The 17,690-nt window shown below is 34.0% G+C and overlaps 1 protein-coding gene across 3 annotated transcripts; it reads right to left on the bottom strand.

The window, feature by feature from the left end:
* Positions 1–3,516: 3,516 nt before the first annotated feature.
* On the bottom strand, positions 3,517–7,409 carry LOC112290040 (S-adenosylmethionine carrier 1, chloroplastic/mitochondrial). 3 transcript variants are annotated; one of them, XR_016505764.1, is made up of 13 exons: positions 7,238–7,409; positions 7,001–7,034; positions 6,616–6,741; positions 6,381–6,463; positions 6,000–6,076; positions 5,609–5,699; positions 5,338–5,391; positions 4,962–5,057; positions 4,750–4,839; positions 4,288–4,561; positions 4,136–4,197; positions 3,885–3,965; positions 3,517–3,713 (listed from the first exon to the last, which is right to left on the bottom strand). XR_016505764.1 is itself a non-coding variant. In XM_024535937.3 (13 exons), exons 1-13 carry the CDS (start codon positions 7,397–7,399, stop codon positions 3,585–3,587), a joined length of 1,137 nt encoding a protein of 378 aa, XP_024391705.1. In that variant the 5' UTR covers positions 7,400–7,409; the 3' UTR covers positions 3,517–3,584. The 3 variants fall into 3 exon arrangements, 2 of the variants coding, with proteins under 2 accessions (XP_024391705.1, XP_073393786.1); XM_024535937.3 differs by having other exon boundaries at positions 4,510–4,561; XM_073537685.2 differs by lacking the exon at positions 7,001–7,034 and having other exon boundaries at positions 4,510–4,561.
* Positions 7,410–17,690: the final 10,281 nt, after the last annotated feature.

The raw sequence follows: 17,690 nt of genomic DNA on the forward strand, positions 1-17,690 counted from the left end.
AGAGGGCCTAACTCCGCGGCTGCATAGTCCAATAGTTGCTGCTTTGAATTTTGAATCCAAAAACTCGAGTTCGAATCTTAGTGGGGCCTAAAAAGTAAAGTGAGGAAGCTTAGGGTGTTTCCTGATTGGAGAAGGGTCTTAAGTTGGTGGCTGTAGTTCAGAAGTATGAAGATCACGTTGTGGCCATGGAGACCTAGGCTCGAATCCCGGTAGCCACATTTATTCAATCCCTGCTATTTTGCACTTTATATCTTTCTTAAGTATGAACAGAAACTACATCCAAATTATATTACATTCAATTTTTATTAATAGATGGTCTGAAAATGTTGTTTAAATAGTTTGTGCTTCACTACTCAAGACTCCACAAGAAATTTGTTGTTATCTACTTTTACTATAGTGGCCTATACAAAATACACAATCTTCATTAATATCCTTAGAGGTTCATGCAAGACACTGCAAGGATTCATCTTCTCCATGGAAAATACATACAAAATTATGTTGGCAATGCCAACAGATTATATCTTTATTATATTTTTTGAACATACCAAATCATTCCATGTTACCTGCTTTTGTTCATCCAATTCATTGGCATCCATGAGATGAGAGTACTGCCCTTATGGAGCTTTGTGCAAGCATTGGTACAAGTTTGGTTACTTGGTTGATTAAACATTTGTATTTGGTTTAAGCTACATACTTTGTGATTAATTGATGACACTTGATGTGTTGTATATAACAATATTTTTTTATATGACAAAAGAGAGATAGCAAAAAACAAAACAAAAAAACATATAAATTTATACAAAGAAGAATAAACTTAAATATTTATTTTTAAAGATAAACACATCAAAGACTCCTAAAACTATAATAGAAGCAGGAAAGGCTTTGATAAGAGTGAAGAAGACATGATTCTTGACTTTATATATATTATTTAGCTAAAGAACTATATGACAATATCTTATAGGCTATGTGGTATGTGTCCAACTTCTAAGATATGTATCTAACTTGAACCAATTTTTGATGTGTACCATGTGGCCAACTTATTGTGTAAGTTTTTAACCTATCAATCACTTACCAATATGTATATAGACAAATATTTGTCTTTCAAGCTTCTAAGAAACTTTGCAATAAGATAATAATATACTTTTAACTAATTCTACTTGTTAATAGTAATCTGAGTATATATATTGGTGATAATAGATGTCAATAATATTTACTCATTGTATTTCTTAACAATCTTGGTAATAACAACTTGAGATGGATTTTTTCAAGACCAAACTCAACCTTAGCTCACTTAGCAAGGGATGTTTGAGAACTCAATGTATTTGCATCCTTTTATTTGCAAATTTACAATAATTACACATTAGTGAAGCAAGTCATTGGTTCAATACATGTTTCAAATGCTCAAAATTTGTGTGGGGCAAATAAGGTGGTTTGATGACAATGGTACTAAATTAAATTATAACCTTCCATGAGCTCTATCCTAGGATACAAACCAATACCATAACTTAGTAGATATAATATTATATCTCTATATTATGATGCAATAAATAATTTTTAAGTATCATATATCTTATTTTTAAATATTACAATGATAACTATCATATTGTAAAAAATAGAGTGTTTAAAAATAGAGCCAAAATTATCAGAATTTAATTGCTTTAATATTTTACCTTTAAAATTTAGAAGTCATTACAAAGGGACAAAATATTGCTTTACCAAATTCAATTCTTTGGTGTGATATTTTAGCTTGTGTACAATCTTTCTATGTATTATTTACTTGCTCGATATTGATTTTCTTTTCTTATTAAATTCTTTTCTTATTAAATTCATATGTATTTTTTAAATGGCACTTTCTTCCATTATTTCTATTCTTTCTTAAGTATAAGATAAAAATGAAGTACATATTTTAAATATTTTTTAACATAAAAGTTAAAAATTATATAAATAGGTTATATAATTCCTTTAAATATTTTTTATTATTTAAAAAAATAGAGACCTTAAATAGAAATCACTTCTTAAATTGATAAAAACTTAAATATGCTTTATCTTGACTATTGTTCAAAATTATTTTAAAATGAGAAATTTGTCTATATTAGAAATAAATATTGGGTGTGAATTAGTTATCTGTTTTTTTATTATACAAGATTTATCATGAAATCATTATATTTTTTAATATATTATATTTTTTTAAATCTATTTATACTTTTATTTATATTTATTATGCCTCCTAATATACAGGAAACTAAGCAAAAATTTGGAATAATATACAGCCAATGTAGGATAAATTTTGAACTCTTATCTATTTTATTTATACAGGCTTAGTTTTTTTAGAGTGCATCTAATAAAACTACTAAGTCAAGCATGCATAAAGCTGAGTCGCCACTTTCAACATTACACTTAACATTGTATCATTGGATGGATGTAGAGCATGGCAAACGATGTAGTTCCAAAAACTCAAGAGCAGACTGGTGATACTGTCTGGAAGGCCTGAAGAGAAAGACCAAAAATGTGACCCACAACGTCAAGTAAAACATGTTTGCGGCACTGTAAAATATGAGACCCCACTGTTTACAAGCTGTTAGTGGACCTTTACATTTTGCTCTAATAACTATGGAACAAGCCAAGACTCAACACTAATTGCCATTCTGTTTGGCTAAAATTTCTCCAGACATACAGTAGTACCGTTTGATTCAACATCTTCTTTCCGCCCTTCTATGATACTTACAGGGTAAACTTACGTCCATGGTTCTAAAAGCAATTTTCTGTTTGGATGGTATGGCTGAATTAGATCTTCAAACACAACCTCGACAACTGTTGCAATCAGCTCATAACAGGAGTTACGAACTGTGTGAGCTGTAATGGTTCACATGCGAAGGTGGGTATTCAAACCAAAAGTATCCGGAGATGATGCCTGGTAGTCAAAGTTTAACTAGATTTCACCTCTAATAAAGGCAGGTTTGTATTGCTGCTCTTCCGGAAGCTTCATGCACTGAGTATGGTGTGTAGCATTCGTATGAATTCGAATGTGTACAATATAACCGTATCTTTTAATACGATAAGTTGGTTATATCTGTTTTCATTGCGATTTAATAATTTGGGTGATGCAATAAATCCCCTGCCATGCACAAAATGAACTCTGGGCCGGCTATACTGACGTCAATTTCAAAGAAAGAGACACTGCCTTGCTGGTGATGTGTCTGCGAACACAGAAATCGATCGACTACTTATTACAGTAAAGTACCTGAAGAGTCCAATAAGCTCACTTTGCAGGACTCGTGAAACATCTCATCAAACTTGTTGCCATGTCCGATACCGTGCCCAGAATCCTTACATTTACAAAAAGAATTTGTGATGCTAAGTATGAACCCTAGTGAGCTTACACGTATCAATTCTGGACACAGTTAAGTCACATGACCCAGTGTTTAGAGCACACGTACACTCGCGTCTTAGCAGAAGGCACATGATTGGGGAATTTTCGGAGGCCTAAACCAACGTTTAGGGGGAGAGACGATTACATGACAGGAAAAAAAAATCTTTGAACCATTGAGAGCAGGTGAACAAAAGCTTTTACAAGCGACGACTCTTCAAGCGAGTCTTGCATCTTTCAAATCCTCTGGAAGTACTCGAGCTGCAAGTAACTGCTTGGTTCTCTCCAGCACAGCAAAAAATATGGAACCCCCGATACCAATCCACATCACCCTTGGTCCTATCCCCTGCAAAAGATAATACTCAATGTTTAACAACATTCGGAAGATACGAACAAGTACTGCAGAATTGTTATTCTAACACTAATCTGCTGTGGATGATGCTTTACGGAATGAAAACCAATTTTGAGATTGAACACACCTGCATAAATACCTTAGATACAGGGAATAGAGACATACCTTAAGTAGTGCACCCGCACCCTCCTCCTGAATAATCTTGGATACACAATCACCTATACCTTTGTAATGTCCCTTTGCGCCCTGCACAATCAACTTAAACCTGTAAGTGAAATATGTCGATAACAAATAGTTAATTCAAATTCAAATGCAAAACCATAACACATGGACAACGTAGAATTTGTGGCAGAAGCATATATTCCATATCAAGCCATGCTTACAAAAATCCATATGGACTGAGTCGAAAGACCTACCTGGGTCATAAGTCGGGTCTTAATAACATCAAGTGGCGTAGTCACTGCACCAGTAATAGCACCTGCGTGAAAACTGAAACATCAGCCTACATAATAAGACTAACTAAAGGTAACGACTAGGACTTTCCACGTGTTTCTCCTATTTTACTCACCAGCATAAGGTTGAAGTTTTAAAGACGTGGTAACTTCACCGTCGGTTATTCAGGTGCCACTTGAGATGACTTCGAGTCAACCTCAACTACCGACTATATAAAGGGCAAGAGAGCTTCACATATGAACAACCTCCTCGTCGTAATGTGTAGATCAATCTTAGACACATGACCAGAACGCAAGAATTACAACAGTAGAAACGTCTTTCGAATGCGAGTCTGTACCAGAGGTTGCTCCTACAAGAGCTGTCTCCAGATCTAGAAGATCCCTGTTCACCTGAAAGAGTGAAAAACAAGCATTAATTCAACGTCAACTCCTCTGAGAGCAACTATAAATACATAGAACAGCCCGGTGATGACACACACTTTTAGTTCTATTCTTCTCTTAAGATTTAAAACAAAATCGTAACTGTGCGTATACAGATGTGTTCCAACCTTGAAAAAGCTATCCATAAGTTAACTTACCACTTTCTTCAAGCCCAATCTAAGCTGCTCGTAAATGCAAAACTGGATAGCATCAAATGGTAAATCTCGAAGGAGGAAAGATCCAAAACCCTGCAATTCAAAAAGACCATTAGAGTGTACAATCGAAGTACACTTCCTGCACATGCAGATAAATGGGACATAACGAGAGTGATGGAATTTCTTGAAGACAAGCTAAGAGAAAGATCACATACCGCATATAGACCACGCACACCCTCTTTGGCCAAAATCTGCCTGACTGCTGAGTGTGCTGATGGGAACTGACCTGTCTGCATTCTCTGTTTCACAACCTGCACAACCTCACAATTGATGGGATCTTTGAGCATATATAAACCCAAGGAACTAAACAACCAAGAAGGCATGCATATAAAAAAACGTCAGGTCTAATTGGTCAATCCAAAAGCAGACAATATGGTATATAGGCTACGCTTATACTTCAATCACAAGAGATTTGAAAAGTACAAAGCGTATCCAGACATATGAGGACTATAAGCACCAAAATAATGGCGATCACGCAGCTAAATACAACCGGCAATAAATTGACAACAAATCGAAAAAAAAATTGTTCACCTCTGTTGGGACGCGTATCAGTGACGCAGTGGCACCTCCAGCAGCCCCTGCTGTCTGTTACAATGCAGATATTACACCGATGAGTAGACATCCGAGCCCCAAGTCATAGATTGGCAAATCAATTCAACATCCTCATTGTCACAAAATATAACAAACATTTGTATACAACATTAAAAAAAAAGGAAGTGAGTCTATTTGCATATTACTCTATAACGTGGAATTAAAATAAATAAATAAATAAACTGTATCACAGCCTTGTATCCAGCCTTACCAAGTGTGCAACAGAGCTGAGGTGGTCTGGAAAGATATCCAACAACTTCCTTTTCATCGGTTCATAGACACCCACGAAAATGGCTGATGCCCTGTGGTATCACATTAAGTTAAAGCATAGAGATGAGAAGTCGTACTGCTATGATAATCATTATATGTTCTGCAGTATCACTTAACTGCAAAAAGAGCATCATGATCACTACCACTTCAACATCCACAGAAAAAGATTTTTTTTAAAAAAAAGAACAAAAAAAAAAAAAAAAAAAAAAAAAACTGCTACTGCTACTGCTCATTTATACTCACTGCCAGGTCTCGAGATAAATTTCAATCAGAAAACACGCAACAACGTGGCTACAAAATGATACAAGGAGGGAGTACGGAAAGTTACGGACGGTAAAACACCAGCGAGGTTGCCTGCTAGACCTGAGTATAATCCTTTAAACACTATCTTCCCGCCAGATCTCGCAGCCTAACACCCATTCAAATCACACCCTCCATAAGAACGTCCTCCAGGCAGCCTGCAACCGCTACCTCGTTTCAACATAAGCTGCAGATTATCAATGTGACACGATGCCCTCGTGATCCTCAAGACTAGAGAGAAGGCTGAAATTTGAAGGCGCACAAAATACTACGGACAGAGTGATCTTTTGCATACTAAACCCATGCAGGTCGTTACTATGAATTCCCTCTGTAACAAGCAAACCACCAGAAGGACATAGACCACTTCCCAAGATGCTGTAATTTAAATATATGTGGCACGGTGCATTGTTAACCTGTAGACGAGTCTTAATGGTGTCAATTGGATAAAGTGCTGTCTCAACTACAACCCCTGCTGTGGCTCCAGCTATTGCTCCTTCTGTTTCCAGCAATAAAAAAGTAAGTTAAAAACAATTAAACCCATCACAGCAAATTGACATGGAAGTGGAGGATAAATTAGGCTCGTTGGCTGAGAGATGAATCCAACCACTCATGTTCAAAAACATACTTTAAAAGCATCACATGTCTTACCAACCAAGACACGCAAGAAATTGATGGGCTTCTGAGGCTCAACAACAGAGTTGGCTACGTAAAGCAGAGATTTTTGCGCAGACATGTTCCCCGTGCCTCTTCTTTTCCTCCCTCTCCTACTGTCACCTGCAAGAGACGATTGTATTAACCTCTATTGCACATGCAACACCGTTATGTAGTTACATCTTTGAAACGTTCGAGAAAGGCCTCGCATAAGCTGAAAAATTCCAATGCAAGGTTTTCCACATCTCAAACTCAACACCACGCTCTGAAACACTACATCACAAGAAACTCAAACAAGAGGAGCCAATCCCAAGTCCAAATTTGAAATTTAAAACCTAAATCAGAACACCCGAGCATGAAGAACACATTCACGACCTCTTACCTCCGAAGTAGCCAGCTCGTGCAGGCGAATTGGCCTGCATTACACTCAAACGACCTCACACATTATATCCAAATGCGTGATTTCATAGCGAATGCAACTGAGACAACTCGAAATGCCGCCGAAACTAAAATTGAAATCCCCAGCATCACTTTGAAAAACCCTCTAATTGAACAGTTTCCGACCAACCCCAAGCGATGCACTCACTCAAACACCACCCCATTACTCACGATTCCATACCTGGTTGAACTGGTACAGAGCAGGTGAGGCTCCATTGGGATTCCGAGCAGACAGCCTCACGCCATCCCTCCCTTCGTTGTCCCCCATCGAGCTGTGGCGCATCCGCAGCATCGACACTGCCATGGCTCCAACGCCACCAAAGCCCGGGGCACAAGGGGACATACGCCGCAGGAACAAAACCCACAAGGCAGAATCAAGCGGGGGGAGCGTGAGATGGTGAGTTCACGGATCGCAGGTCCCACGCTGCTCCAGCCGAGCTTTCACTTTGGGACGGTACACTCCCCTCATAGGATGAGGATTAGGATCAGGACCCCCCTATGGCCGCTTCGTCTCCCCTTCACCGTGACTCAACCCAATGGCCGCGTATTGGTACACTAAAAGTGGAATTCCATTGTAATTATTTTTAGTTACAGTGGAATCCACTTTTTGTGTGTTTTCTTCAAAGTGATTTCTTTTTTTTCTAAAACTGGAAATAGAAAAATATTGAAATATGGAAATAATTTCTTTATAAAGTGTCTTGAGTATTTATGAAGCATCTTGTGTATTTTCACAGTATTGGAAGAAAAAAAAAAAAAAAAAAAAAGGTATCACAGATGTGGTTTCTCTTTCCTTCAAAAATAAAATTTTAAGACTAAATTTTTTTCTAAAAATATATGTTAAAATGTAAAATATGTGTAATCATATTTTTAATACTTATTTTTGGATTTTTGATGTTGTTGTTGTTGTTGTTGTTGTTTTTTATTTTATTTTATTTTTTAATTATCTGAAAGAAAAAAAATTGGTTTGAAACATCAAGATTCTAAATTGATTCCTAGCAATGTTAGGTTACGTAATGGTTATAGTAACAATGACAATGGGTTTGAAAGTTACAAGGAAGATAACAGTTGAAAATCAACAAAATCTCTTGAAATAATAATAATAATAATAATAAAACAGAATTTTTATTTTAATTAACTTTAACACATTACAAAACTACAAAGGAAAAGAGACTAAGTTATGAAGTAAGGTCAGTACAACCCAATTTAATAACCAAATTCTTACATCCATTGTGTGATTCATTGAAACATTTAGTCTTAAACATTCAAAAGAAATATCTTCAACTCCTCTATTTATTTAGGAGCAAAGCTCAAATCAAAACTAAATTACAATAATTTATGTATGTAAATATTTATTGTTATATCTATGTGTATATAATATGTGTAACAATAAAATTTGTTTCTGTTTGAAAATAGTATTTGAAAATTTAAGTTGTCCAAGTTTTGAATAATGACCAACTATTGAATAAGCTAATTTTATCAATCCTATTTTAATAAATTATCTTAGTCTTTTATTTTTTATTATTTCTAAAAACATGCAACTATGTGCATATCCTTCTGGTGCCTCACATTTAATTAGAAATTCATTATTTATGGATATTTTCTGCCTCAAAGCTCCATATTTTCACAAAGGGTCATTTAAAATAATAAATAAATAAATCAAAGGTTGGTATGTATGTATGTATGTATGTACATACTTTCATGCAATTTCTCTATTTCCTAGTTAATCTGTAGTAAAGAAAATAAATAAGCTATGTAATGTTTATGAAAAGTTTCAAAAATCAAACTATGGGACAAGTTTAACTTCATTATTGCTCTCAGCCATCATTCCAAAAACAATTAAACTGAAATTGATGTCAATTTTACTGCAATTATATAAATTTTATTGCAATCATGGAATGTATTTTAAAATAAATCTTTTTGTTTACTACAATTATAATTTTAGTGATTTGCTTCAATGAAGAAGAAATCTATGTGTGTGTATATACATACATCTACAAGCAGTTGTTAAAGCCACACCCTCATTTTGTTAATGCCACACCTCTTTTGCCATCTCATTATTATTCCAATCTACCTCATGTCTCCTCCTCCTATCCCCATTCCTAGCCCCAATCTCCCATTCCAACCCCTGAGGTTCATTACTATTTGAAATCAATTTCTTGATAAATTCATGTGCAAATAGCTCTATTATACATATTTTAAAATATATGTAGTTTAAATTCTAAAATAAAGAAATATAAAACATATTATAAATTATTTCATATCTTTTTTATAAGTAGATATTTAAAATAAAAATAAATAAGAAAAACTTATCTAAGTGAGAAGTAGTTGGAAATCAAATAAAAATTGGTTTAATCAAATCTTTTGGGTGTGGAATATAACTTAAAAAGAATGTATTTAATATAAGTCTACAAAAGTTTTTGATAGTTAAATTACAAGTTTTTTAATTTGAATATTGTCACTGATATACATAGGTATTCTAGTAAATACCTATATGATTAAGTAGAAGTAGGTAACAATAGATAAAAGAAGATTAATTTCATTATACCTTCTAGAAAAGCTTCCTAGAAGCTTTATAGATGTTGTTTTGACTTTACATGTATTTGTAATTGATTAGTAGGTTAGAAACTTGGTCAACAAATTAATCACATATTGATAGCTTGCGGAACAAGCTAATTATGTGGTGTACATGTAGAAAACTTGCTTTGTAAGTTAAAATACATGTCTTGCAAAGTCAACATGTTTTGGAGGTCCTATAGGACATCACCACATAGCTCCTAGTTAAGAGTATATATGGAGGTAAGAGAGAAACCTTCTTCACTCTTGTCAATCCCTTTGTAGTCCTTGGTCATGTTCCAAGACTTTCTCGTTGTTTTGTTTTTGACAATAGCCATTCTAGTTCAATATTATATCATCTTTGAGTGATTTTTTAGTTCCTTATAATAATACAAGAATGTATTGAGAATTTTCTTTCTTTGAGATTCATATCCTTGATAGTTTCATAAATGTACCAATTTACTATTTTTATCTTATTTTAAAAGTGAATGAATTACTCCACTTTTATTGTTGTATTTTGAAGGTTGCAAATTACCTATTTTTAAACAAAAAAATAATAATAATAATAATATTGATCTTTTCTTAAAAGAAAGTGGATTACCTCTCTTTGTGGAAATTTTCATTTGATATTAGAGGTTACAAATTATCCTCCTCTAATTTAACTTTTTGAATATTTTTGAGTTGTCTATAGAAGGAAAGATTATAGATGCTATTCTCAGTGGAAGTAAAAATAGATTTGCAACTATTACAGATCTTTATGAATTCAATAATAATCTAAGAATAAAAATCTCATATATTTTTAACATAAATCAGGGAGGTTCTATGCCTATGCCTATGAAAGAAGTTCGAAGTCTATGGCAAGAAGTTGTGCAATTAAACAAAGCAAATAAATTGACATCGTAACCAAATCTAGGGAGTTTTGCTTCTATAAGTATAATAGAGATAAGGATTAGTATACGTAAGAAGTTTGATGGAACAAGATTAAAATTTTGAGGATTTTTGCAACAACCCAAGCTCTATCTAAGATTGCATTCCTTCAAATAGCTTGATTGATTTACTCAAATTGGATTCATATGCGCACTTCTATTAGGAAGTCGTCTTTCTTGGTTTGTACTATTAATGGAAAAAGATTTGTAATTCTTTTATGATTTGAATTTATCCTTAAAATTTTTTACATCCACATTAAGAAAAAATGATAAAAAAAGAATAACAAAGATCAAGCTCTTATCTTTATAACAAGGATCATAGTTAGCCACCACATATGCTATTGAATTCCAAAATCTTGCTTATGATGTAGACTGAAATGACAAAGCCCTTATCAATCAATTTTGACATGGGTTGAAGGATAATGTCAAAGATTTGTTACTGACAATGTCAAAAGCAAAAACTTTGGAATAATTTATTGTTCAAGCCATTAGATGCAATAATTGATTATTTGAAAGACGTCAAGAATAAAGATTTGGAAGAAAAAAAACAAACCAAATAATGATGGCAAATTCCAAGTTTTCAAAAACTTATTCATGAAGGCTAAGACCAATACAAATTGATACAATACATTTTGAATTCCTTACAAAATAAGAAAAGACTTAACAACATCGACAGAACTTATACTTATATTTTAGAGAAGCTAAATAGATTGCTCAATATTCTCCAAAGAAACAATACAATCACAAAATGAAAAGCATGGTTGCCAAAAAAAATGAGGTATAAAAAAACAAGTTTTTTCAGCTACAATAGGAACCATGCGATTAAAATCTTATATATTCTTTATAAAGGTATCAAGGACAAGAACTCGATGAAAAAGAAATTCAAATAAGTGAGCCTTCACTCAAAGAAAGGTAATAAAATATAAATAAACAAGTATGTATATTGAAAGAGAAAGTGGAATGGCTATTGCTAAAGACTAGAAAACATGAAGACTCTTGAAACTAGACTGGAAACAAAAAAAGAGTTGATAAGAGTGAAGAAGGCTTCACTCTTGTCTCTATATATACTATATAACTAGGGGCTACGTGGTGACGTTCTATAGGAACTCCAATATGTGTTGACTTTGTAGGACACATGTCTTGACTTATAAAGCAAGTTTTTCTACGTGTGAGCCATATTTTTAGCTTGGTCTTCAAGCTAACAATATGTATGGCACATGGCCAACTTGTTGACCACGTTTCTAATCCAAAAAGTCAATTAAAGATACCTATAAAGTCAAAGCAGTGTCTATGAAGCTTCTAGAAAGCTTTCATACCAAATACTAAAGAATTAGCTTACTTTTATCTACTTTTACTTACTTCTACTTATTTATATATGTAATTATTGGCTTACATGAGAAGGTCCATGACATTGCCCTCTCCTTCTAGGGACGAGTTCCATGAGGAGCGGTCATCATATGTTGAGGAAATCTATGATGCAATGAATTGTATTCACCACATACTCTGATCTTTGTTTTTTTCGAAGATGATTGATAGGGCCTCTCAACCATCGGTAGTGTCCTATACCAGGGTGGAAAGTCCACCCAGTTATTTGATCATTGTTGAGGCCTTCATAACTTCCTTCGAATAGAACATTTGGAACACCATCAAAAATTGTTCCTACCTCTAGTAAAATCACCAAACATCGGGAGTCCCTTTCCAAGTCGTGATACCAAACGCGTTATATCTTGCCATATATTCGAGGAAGAACATGTCGTTCTTGAAGAACTTCATCTCGATTACGTCATCTTGAAGGTTGTGACAATTGTAATGTCTCATCCAGCAGGTCAGCAAATGAAGGCTCTTGAGTCGAATCCACTGGTTGTTGGTCCTCCATCTCTTTAGCATCACAACTCCAAAGAAGCTACAAACAAGGATTGAAAGTAGAATGTTATCTTGCCTAGATGTTGTTTCTATTATAAAGAAGGTTTTCATCTTGATTTTGATGGATGTCGTCAATGAAAAGCCTCCATCACCTTTGCTGCATTTGCAAGATTTTTTATTGACTCCCATGTGCGTTCACTAATATCATATCCGCGCCAATGGACAAGATATTCAAATTTATTTTGGCACCGCCTTGAATCTAAGACTTCTTCTACTTCAAACTCTTTATTATTATCCACTTCTATAGAAGTAGGTGGATCTTGTTGTCTTCTTGGTATGTCCACTATCTTGTATGGTTCAAGAAGAGACACGTGAAATACTAGATGGATTTTCATTGACTCTAATAGATATAAATGATATGCAACTAGATTATTTTATGCAGAAATAGAAAATGGTCCAAGCCTTTGATAGTCCAACTTGTCACAAGGATGAGTGGTCTTGATATTGCGACAGAGTAGCCATACCTTATCACCCAAGTAAAATGGTGGTTGTTCCTTTCCATAGACATCCGCATTGACCTTTTGTTGTTCTTGAGCTTCTTTTAACTATGCCTTCATCGTTGCATGTAGCTCTGATAAATGAATCGCCAAATCTTTTGCAACATGATTATCAACTTTTGAAAAGTCAAAAGTATCAAGTCGTTGATGATAACCATAATTAGCAAAGAAAGGTGTTTATTTTATAGAAGAATGTACTGTGTTATTTTAAGCAAACTCTGCCAATGGCAAAAGAGTTGTCAAATCATCTTGTTGGTAGTTAATGGTACATCTTAAATATTGCTCCAAAACTTGATTAATACGCTCCGTTTGTCCATCAATTTGAGGATGGAATGTCGAAGATTGTTTTATATCCACTTTTAGAATCTTGAAAAGAGCTCGCCAAAATCTTGATACAAATTGAGTTCCTATATTTGATATAATATCCTTGGGTAATCCATGATAGCGATAGATATTGTCAAGAAAGAGCTTAGTTGTTTCTTCACCTGTGATAGATTTTGTACATGGTAAAAAATATGCCATCTTAGTAAAACAATCTACTATCACGAATATAGAGTCATAAGAATGTGAGTTTAGAAGATCCGTGATGAAGTCCAGAGAAACAGAAGACCATGGTTGTTTTGGAATGGATAATGGTTATAGACATCCAAAAGATTGATGATGAGGAGTTTTTGATCTTGAGCAAACATCACATGATTGTACAAAATCTTTGACTGCCTTCTATATTTGAGGCCACTAAAAATTCCTAGATATCAGCTCCAAAGTCTTACTGTATCCAAAATGTCCTACTGCTGGGAAGTCATGATAAGCTTGAAGAACACATAAACATGCTTTTCGTTTTCGAACATATAGGCGTCCTTCAAAATAGAGTAGATTGTTCTTGAACTCGAATTTAGAGGGATCATGAAATTTAGAAGAATTATTCTTGATATCATAAACAAGAGGGTCTCAAGACATACTTAACTGGACTTATTTGAGAAAAGTTAAATCAACAATCAATGTTGATTTTATTGCTTGAAGATGAAATTGCTTTGGCTTGAAGAGAACGATTCTTTATTGCTCAAAAGTTGTATCTCTTTCTTTTGGTGTAAGATAAGAACGTCTAGACAAGTTATCAGACAAAACTTGTTGTTTTCCTACTCGATAAGTGATGATGAACTCCAATCTTGATAAAGACATGCTCCAACAAACTTGACGACGATTTAATACGCGTGCTGATATGAAATACTTGAGATTCTTATGATCCGTATACACGGTGACTAGATTGGAAGCACCTTTTAGATAATGACGCCATTATTGAAAAGAATCCATAATTGCAAGAAGTTCTTTATCATGGATTTCATAATTGATTTCTGCTACTGAGAATTTTCTTGAATGAAAGGCTACTGGATGAAGTTTGTCATCTATTCCTATTTGTGACAAAACCGCACACAGAGCAAAGTCTGATGCATCTGTTTCTATAAAGAATGCTTTGGAAAAATCAATATGATACAAGATTGGTGCAGAAACAAATGCTATCTTCAAAGATTCAAAAGCAACTTCCACTTCTTGATTCTATTAGAGTTTGACTTTACAAGTCAAAAGTGTAAGTAGAGTTGCAACTCGAGAGAAGTCTTTGATGAAGATCCGATAGTAGTTGGCAAATCCCAAAAAACATTCGACATCTCCTACCATTTTTGGGATCCTCCAATCTATAATAGTTTGAACTTTCTTAGGATCCATCATAAGTCCATCATTTGAAATGTTGTAACCTAAGAAATCGACTTGAGTAGTATGGAATACACACTTTTTTATCTTGGTATAGAATCCCACTTCTCTTAATTTTTGTAATACACGACGAACATGAAGTTCATGTTCTTCTGGATTCTTAAAATAGATCAAGATGTCGTCTAGATAATAGACCACAAAATCGTCCAAAAACTCTCCAAAAACATCATTCATTAGATGTTGAAAAGCTGCTGGTGCATTTGTAAGTCCAAAAGGCATGACGTTGTATTCAAAATGTCCATATTTAGTTCAAAATGCAATCTTCCATTGATCTCTTTCTTTGATGCATACTAGATTGTATGCTTCCGGAGATCTATTTTTGTATACATCTTAGCTTGATTCAATTGATCAAGAAGTCCAGATATTAAAGGTAGTGGATACATATTCTTGATGGTAATCTTGTTGAATCCTCGATAATCAATACACATCCATAATGATTCATCTTTTTTCTTCACAAATAGAATTGGAGCTCCTATCAGAGATTTAGAATGGCGTATGAAATTCTTGGCTAGATTTTCTTCAATATAATCCTTGAATTCAGTTAACTCATTTTGTGATAAATTATAGATTGGTCCAAATGGTGGTTGTGTTCTTTTTTGAAGGTCAATTGAGCAATCATAGGGATGATGTTCCGAGAGTGTATCCACATTCTTTTTTTCAAATACATCTTAAAATTCTTGATATTGACTTAAAATGCCACGTGAAGTCTTAGCACCGTTAGAAACGAGTGTGGCATAAATAATATATGGTGATTCTTTCATAGCAGCATGCAAGAAAGCTTTTGCACCTATAAACACGAGTTTAGATGAACTCGACTTATGACTCTCTACTTGATTAATTATACTGGTAGTTATACTTTTAGAGAAAATAAGAGTTCGGAAAATCCAATCTAATTGAAGGTTGTATTTTTTTTATCACGATAAATCTAAAATGATTGGATTAGAGGGAGATCTAATGATATTAAATACTACAAAGCTATTATGTCCATTGATTATTACTTCTATAGGAAGGGTTTCATGAATAATATCTCCAAAAGACAATGGACGACCATCTATGACTTCTACATGAACAAGTTTACTTTTCTTTTCTAAAGATATCCTATGTCTTTTAGTAAATTCTTTATCTAAGAAATACGCCGAGGCTTCTGAATCTAACAAGGCAGAGGCTTTATAATGTTTAGGTCCTAAAATAATATTTAATGTAAAACAAGGAGAGGGTTATGAGGAGAGAATAGGACCTTTACTAAATGTTGTGCAAGGTTCCAACTGCAAGGACCCTATTGTAGCTGGACAAACTCGTTTTCCAACATATTATCTTCTTTGATAGCCATACTCCTCATTTTGTGGTTGTGTCATTTCTTTGGACAATGTTGAGCAGTATGTTTTGGTTCTCCACAATATAAACATAATCTTTCTTGACAATGACGAGTCTTTTCTTGTTCAGTAAGAGGTTTGAAACGTATTGCATCAATTTACATATCTTTTACTTCTGAAGATATATATTGAGAAGACGTAGGTGTTGCCATTGAATTATAATAATATTGAGGCCTACTTATGTGACTCTCAATTCGAAATTTAAAAAGTTGATTGTCACATTTTACAGCAAAATCAATTGCTTGGCTCAATGTTTGAGGATCAAATAAATTAAGCATTAATTTTTTTTACCTCATATTATAGTCCATAAAAGAATTGGCTAATGAGTGCAGCATCATCCCACTTGGTATCAATCGCAAGTTGTCAAAATTTTGAAGCATATGTTATTACAGATCGATTTCTTTGTTGTAAGATACGGATCTTATTTGTTATAACACGAATTGTATTATATTCTCCATACATAGATCGAAATTCTACCAAGAAAGCTTTTAAATTATCCAATATTGGATCTTATCGTTCAAGAAAAGATGAAAACCATGATAATGTAGAATTGGAAAGTAGTGCTCCAATAAACTTGACTTGTGATCCTGGAGTTGGATAGCTTTGGGGTTGAAGTTCGATTGTTAATTGTACTTGATTGATGAATCCTTGAAACTTTGATCTCGTACCATCAAATTTCTCAAGTAAGATAATTCTTGGTTCTCTAGCATTTGAATGGCATTCCACCATGGAAGAGGGAGCATGATTCGATGTAGATGTTGAGTCAACTTTGACCATCTCTACATCTCTACTTTCTATTACTCTTATTCTTCCTTTTGTCGGTGAATTAAGTTGATGCATCACAAGCATTAATTGCCTCAGTTGTCCTTGCATTTGTGTCATTGCACTCTTCAATTTGACAAACTCTATTATGGTAACACCTAGAAAAAAAAATGTCTAATATTACTCAAGACAAGTAAGAGAACGAACTTGAAAACAAAGAAAATACTAAAAACAATATCAGTTTAAAAGAGGGTAATCCGCAACTGTTAATACGCTTATGTCTTATCAAGAAAAAAGGATAATCCACTCTTCATGAAGAAAAGACAAAGCTCTGATATTGTAAGTGTACTCTTATCAATCTATCAAGGACAAGAACTCGATGAAAAAGTAATTCAAATAAGTGAGCCTTCACTCAAAGAAAGGTAATAAAATATAAATAAACAAGTATGTATATTGAAAGAGAAAGTGGAATGGCTATTGCTAAAGACTAGAAAACATGAAGACTCTTGAAACTAGACTGGAAACAAAAAAAGAGTTGATAAGAGTGAAGAAGGCTTCACTCTTGTCTCTATATATACTATGTAACTAGGGGCTACGTGGTGACGTTCTATAGGACCTCCAATATGTGTTGACTTTGTAGGATACATGTCTTGATTTATAAGGCAAGTTTTTCTACGTATGAGCCACATTTTTAGCTTGGTCTTCAAGCTAACAACATGTGTGGCATATGGCCAATTTATTGACCACGTTTCTAATCCAAAAAGTCAATTAAAGATACCTATAAAGTCAAAGCAGTGTCTATGAAGCTTCTAGAAAGCTTTCATACCAAATAC

Source organism: Physcomitrium patens, chromosome 12 (assembly GCF_059467195.1).
Source record: "Physcomitrium patens ecotype Gransden chromosome 12, ASM5946719v1, whole genome shotgun sequence".
In the NCBI taxonomy this organism is placed as follows: Eukaryota; Viridiplantae; Streptophyta; class Bryopsida; order Funariales; family Funariaceae; genus Physcomitrium; species Physcomitrium patens.

Coding starts and splice junctions, on each gene's coding strand:
- LOC112290040 (XM_024535937.3), bottom strand. CDS start 7,399: ATGTCCCCTTGTGCCCCGGGCTTTGGTGGCGTTGGAGCCATGGCAGTG. Junction 6,742..7,000: donor ACGAGCTGGCTACTTCGGAG/GTAAGAGGTCGT, acceptor CGTCTCTTGCAG/GTGACAGTAGGAGAGGGAGG. Junction 5,058..5,337: donor TGATACGCGTCCCAACAGAG/GTGAACAATTTT, acceptor GAGGTTGTGCAG/GTTGTGAAACAGAGAATGCA.